At 48.7% G+C, this 6,232-nt stretch overlaps 1 protein-coding gene across 3 annotated transcripts in view; it reads left to right on the forward strand.

Annotated features, from left to right (window-relative positions):
- LOC123761757 (POU domain protein 2) overlaps positions 1 to 6,232 on the forward strand; it is a 106,204-nt gene that overhangs the window by 30,440 nt on the left and 69,532 nt on the right. For all 3 annotated transcript variants that reach the window (XM_069330636.1, XM_045747929.2, XM_069330637.1), the window contains exon 2: positions 1,373 to 1,426. In XM_069330636.1, the coding sequence (XP_069186737.1) occupies positions 1,373 to 1,426 (54 nt within the window). The remainder of the gene's footprint in view (positions 1 to 1,372; positions 1,427 to 6,232) is intronic.

Below are 6,232 nucleotides of genomic sequence, written 5' to 3' on the forward strand. Positions count from 1 at the left end.
TTAGTGTCCTCGCGGCCCGGTCCTCGACCAGGCCTCCACCCCCAGGAAGCACCCCGTGACAGCTGACTAACTCCCAGGTACTTATTTACTGCTTGGTAACAGGAGCATCAGGGGTGAAAAGAAACTCTGCCCATTGTTTCTCGCCGGCGCCCGGAATCGAACCCGGTACCACAGGATCACGCGTCCAGTATTCTGTCCGCTCAGCCGCCGGCTCCCTCTCCCTCTCCCTCTTAATATCTAGATGTGTACAGATGCCAGTATTTTAGCCGATACTGTCCTGTTGATTCATGCTGTCTCGTTTGATGATACTGTCCTATTGACAGATACTCTGTCATTGACCGATACTGTATTACTAACTGATAAAGCTGCTCCGATATTCTTAAAAAAAAAATAAAGATGTTCAGCCACCGATATTTGCTGACAGACAGAACTGTGCCCTCCTGCGGCAAATAAAAAGATACCCCGATATATCGAAGTATCGGATGAAATGTTACCGATACCTGAAAAGTCAAGCGACGTCACCAATACCAATACCTCGGATCATCTCTGGCCGCTGTCACCTTCCCTGGTACGACCTTTATGTCTTGGTAGCGTCAACGACTTGTCCTTTTAACTAATACGTCGCATTTGCAGACGAGGAGTCGCAGTAACGTGGCTGAAATATGTTGACCAGACCTGGCACTAGAAAGTGAAGGGACGACGACGTTTCGGTCCGTCCTGGACCATTCTCGAGTCGATTGTGAGAATCGACTTGAGAATGGTCCAGGACGGACCGAAACGTCGTCGTCCCTTCACTTTCTAGTGTAGGGGGTTTTGGTCAATACGTCGCATTTGTTTACGGTCCGATCCGTTAACAGTACGACGGTGTTAGTTACCATTAAAACACCGTAATGTTGGTGTTTGTTATGCGCGGGTGTTTGGTTGGGGATTCAGGCTGGGCAAAGCAGTTGCATTTTATACGGAGTGTCAAACGGAAAGAACCGGTTGAACAAGCACGGTCGTTAAGAACACCTGCGTTAGCTTGGAGCAGGTGTGTACATGTGTGTGTGTGTGTGTGTGTGTGTGTGTGTGTGTGTGTGTGTGTACTCACCTAATTGTGCTTGCGGGGGTTGAGCTTTGGCTCTTTGGTCCCGTGTGTGTGGTCGGTCCCGTGGTCGGACTGTGTGTGTGTGTGTGTGTGTGTGTGTGTGTGTGTGTGTGTGTGTGTGTGTGTGTGTGTGTGTGTGGCTTGGCTTTTTCGGCTCAAAGACTCTCCGGGTTATTATTCATTTGTTAAGCCTTTAGACAGGTTTTGTGTAGGTTTGTTTCGGGGAGTGGTGGTGGGCTGGTGTGAGTGACAGCTAATTGTTTATCTATTTTTCCCTCTTTGCAGCTGATCCGCTTCGAAAAATGGACAGAGACCGTATGAGCTCGCCGACAACCAGAGGTAAGTGCGGCCCTCTCTCTTAACTCTGTAGCTTCTGTTATGCGTTGAAACGTTGATCATAAATTTTGTCTTGACACACACACACACACACAAACACACACACACACACACACACACACACACACACACACACACACACACACACACACACACACACACACACACACACAAACACACACACACACACACACACACACACACACACACACACACACACACACACACAGACACACACACTGCAGGAAGCGGCATGCAATGAACATGACTTTGAACAATAACGGTTGCCAGAGTTACTTATAACTTATAACACAGGCTGAGAATGTTGTGGAGTGGTCCCTCTCTCTCTCCCTTCCCTCTCCCTTCCCTCTCACTGTCCGTCTTCGAAGCAATAACAGCAGGAGGAGCCGGCCGATCCAACAAACACTCATAATTTACATGAAGATTACAGCCTGTGAGTGTGAGGAGTGCGACCGGCGTGACTGTGCAGGATGCCTCGCCCCGCCAACCAGGCTGCTTGACACTGTATATAAGGGATTAGATCCCCCTCCTCCTCTCTGCTCCCCAACGCCCCCCCTTCTTCAGGACGAATCCTTGCAGCGCGATTCATTTCCCTCCGCTGCACCTGGAGATTCCGTCGTCTATAATTATTCCTAGAAACCGTATCGTTTACGGTGAGGCGAATCGATTTTAAAGTGAGACTTTGGGAGGTTTGTGTGATAGATGAGGAGGAGTGTTCTCCCTCGCTGCGCGGCGCTCAATTATGGCGGGAGATCTGGAGCAACAAATGATCCTCCGCTACTGGTGCCGATGCTTCCTTGTTTCTCGTCGGGGGGACTTGTTCTTTTACCTGAGACTTTAGATTGATTGCCCTGCAGCCCCAAATTGTAACTTTACGGACACTTCGGGGGGAGTATTTTACGAGCCAGATGGGGTAGTTTGAGCGTAAATTGTAAGGGAGGGGGGGGTTTACCTCTAGTTTACCTGTAGTCTGTTTTGAGAGTTGTCCTGCTTCTCCCATGGCAAACGCTGATTGGTCCTCACCGTGTCGTTCGCACTTGTTCCTCCTTACACTATCCCGCCTGACACAGTGGAGGCTGCAAGTAATAAGGTTTAGCTTCCACGTGGGTTGCCCTGCCGAAGCAATTGAACCTAAACTTAGGCAAAGCTTGAGGTGCCACTGGCACTGCTTGGGGTGCCACTGGCACTGCTTGAGGTGCCACTGGCAAAGCTTGAGGTGCTACTGGCAAAGCTTGAGGTGCCACTGGCAAAGCTTGAGGTGCCACTGGCAAAGCTTGAGGTGCCACTGGCAAAGCTTGGGGTGCCACTGGCAAAACTTGGGTGCCACTGGCAAAGCTTGGGGTGCCACTGGCAAAGCTTGGGGTGCCACTGGCAAAGCTTGGGGTGCCACTGGCAAAGCTTGAGGTGCCACTGGCACTGCTTGGGGTGCCACTGGCAAAGCTTGAGGTGCCACTGGCACTGCTTGGGGTGCCACTGGCAGGTTTCCGAGATACAGTGTGGGAGGACCCGGCCCTGCCCTGGTGTCCTTTCTGCACTGTGTTACAAAATGTATCATTGTAACGCTTAAAGCACATATCATTGTAACCTGGAAAGTGCATTTCATTGTAACCTTTAAGCACTCATCATTATAACCTGCAAAGCACACATCATTGTAACCTGTAAAGTACATATCATTATAACTCTTAAAGCACACATCCCAATTCCTGAGCCCAATAGGCTGCGAAATCTGTTCACCGATTGATTGAGCTGACTAACTCCCAGGTACCTATTTACTGCTAGGTAACAGGGACATCAGGGTGAAAGAAACTTCCCATTTGTTTCAGCCATCACCGTGGATCGAACCAGGACCCTAGGATTACGAGTTCAAAGCACTGTGTGTGTGTGTGTGTGTGTGTGTGTGTGTGTGTGTGTGTGTGTGTGTGTGTGTGTGTGTGTGAGTGAGTGAGTGTGTGTGTTTGCGTGCGTGCGTGTGTAATACATGTAGAAGAAATATATTTAGTAGATTAGTAGATATATAACAGAGGAAAAATAGATTGGTTAGAAAGGCGGGGTCCGCGAGCTAATACCTCGATTCTGCAGACACAAATAGTAAAATACACACACACACACACACACACACACACACACACACACACACACACACACACACACACACACACACACACACACACACACACGCAAATCTGCTGACAGTGAACAAAGGAACAAAGACACGATGAGGCCTGGAAGCACCATACAAATACAGTAGAAGATTTCTATATGGAGGAGAAGGGAGAGAGAGAGAGAGAGATGCAGACGAGAGTCGCGGATAGGCATACGGGAGTGGCGGATAGGCATACGGGAGTGGCGGATAGGCATACGATGAGACTTTGTGTATTGATTACACAACCGCAAATGAGTACACCCCCGAGCCTGTGGGGGTGATGATATAGGCCTACGGGCTAGTTACTGCTGTCCCTGCTGTGCTTGTTCTCTCTCACACACACACACACAGTATGGTGTGGACAGCCTGGCCACACAGCCCAGTGCAGCGAGGGGGGGGCCTCGCGGCTGAGTGGACAGCGTTCAGGGGTCGTAGTCCAAATGGGCCGGGTTCGATTTCCGGTTGGAAGCGAAAAGAAATGGGCAGAGTTTCTTTCACCCATTTTCTTGGCCTGGGAGTTAGACAGTTGTTACGGGTTGCTTCCTGGGGGAGGGGGGGAGGGGGTGTTAGAAATGTATGCAGTAGATATAATTGAGGAAAAATAGATTGGTTAGAAAGGCGGGATCCAAGAGCTATTCACTCGATTCTGCAGACAGAAATGGTAAATACACGCACGCACGCACACACACACATGCACGCACGCACGCACGCACGCACGCACGCACGCACGCACGCACACACACACACACACACACACACACACACACACACACACACACACACACACACACACACACACACACACACCTGTCAAATTCCATTCAGTTATAGATTAGTGTGGAGAGTGGAGCCATACACACACACCTGCAGCAGCGTTGCGAGGCTGCCTATACCTGCTGGGTGTGAGCAGACAGCAGAGGTGTGCAGGTAAGTCCCCTCTAGTCTCCTCTCACGCAGAGCAGCTAACACGGCTTCACTCCATATAACCAGTCTGCCCTCCATAAATGACAGTATCCATAGATACTCTGCATGGGATGCACGAAACATGTTGCCACCAAAATAAGTCCATAGTTTAGTACTATTATGTCAGTAGTACCAAACTTGGACTTCTTTTAACATAAAAAAAATAACAAATTGTGTACATTTCAAATATGCAAAGACGTTCTGAGATTGGCTAACTTAAGATAACTATCATTGGAGAGCGCTAAGCCAGTAGGAGTAGTGAGAGAGCAGCGCCTCGCTGTGGTTCGTTTCTTGATACAATTCCTATCGATAATTTATTACAAAGATAAAATAAAACACTATAGCTAAGCACAATCGACTTTAGGCCGAAGCCAGTCCCGGAGCGCTCCGGCATGGAACACGAGGATAAATATCTACCTCTGGTGCAATTGTAGGGACCCATAGCCTCGGAGAAGAAAATAAAGAGTACTCAGAGAAGACCTCACTGAACACTTTGATATAATGTATCTGGCCTCCGGGTAAAAATAGGCCGGTTTACATAAGCGGATGTTGCGGTGGGGCTTCTGGTCTTGTGGTCCGTCTGGTGGTGCTGCGGTGGTGGACGGTACTGTCATGGGTGGTACTGGGCGTGCTGTGGTGGTGGTGGTGGACGGTACTGTCATGGGTGGTACTGGGCGTGCTGTGGTGGTGGTGGTGGTGTACTAGGAGGAGATAGTTGACTAGGCTACACGTGGAGCCGTGAGGTGAGTTGCACATACTCACCTGGCGGGGTCTGACGTACGTGACCAATTGCTTGTGTTAGCTAATGTCTCCACTCACCGACCACCACCACCATCACCACTCGCCTGCTCCTCTCTTCTATCCATGCAGGGTGTACTGAGTATCTCAATATCTAACCGAGTTGAATATAACCGGATTGAGCCAACAGGGTTTATCCTTTGTTTCAACTTAGAAAAAGATACTTTCATAGAATTGATGTCATTTTCACAGTTAGAATTCGTGTTACATTTATGTAGCTTAGTGCGATGGTGCTGTTAGAGCTGTTAGAGCGATGCTGTTTGCTCTTGTATGTACCCGTTCGATTCCCCTAATTACTCCCACTGTTCGGGTCGTGTAGGCGTCTCTCTCTCATCAAACACGATTTCATATGGACTGATGTCGATGATATTTGATGGGATTAAGGCACTAATGACAAACATTTGACAGCGGAATATACCTTCAAACATTCTATTGGTGTTGCCATGGAAACCCAAATCGGTGCTGGGTGGCTGATGAACCTATGTGGTCCCCCCATATAATAATTGCGTGTGTTTCACTCTTGCGTGCGTGTGTACTCACCTATATGTGCTTGCAGGATCGAGCATTGACTCTTGGATCCCGCCTTTCCAGCCATCGGTTGTTTGCAGCAATGACTCCTCTGTGTGTGTGTGTGTGTGTGTGTGTGTGTGTGTGTGTGTGTGTGTGTGTGTGTGTGTGTGTGTGTGTGTGTCACTCTTTTGTACAAAGATCTTTACTATTATGGCTGCTATTAGTTCCAAGAATTAATGTTTCCGCGGCCCGGTCTCTAAGACTTAACTTTGAAATAGATTTGTAAAACAGCAATACTAGAACACAATGATAACCAGACCAGAGAAAAGATGACGGTACTTTAGAAAAGATAACGGTACCAGAGAAAAGATAAC

Source organism: Procambarus clarkii, chromosome 24 (assembly GCF_040958095.1).
Source record: "Procambarus clarkii isolate CNS0578487 chromosome 24, FALCON_Pclarkii_2.0, whole genome shotgun sequence".
Taxonomy (NCBI): domain Eukaryota; kingdom Metazoa; phylum Arthropoda; class Malacostraca; order Decapoda; family Cambaridae; genus Procambarus; species Procambarus clarkii.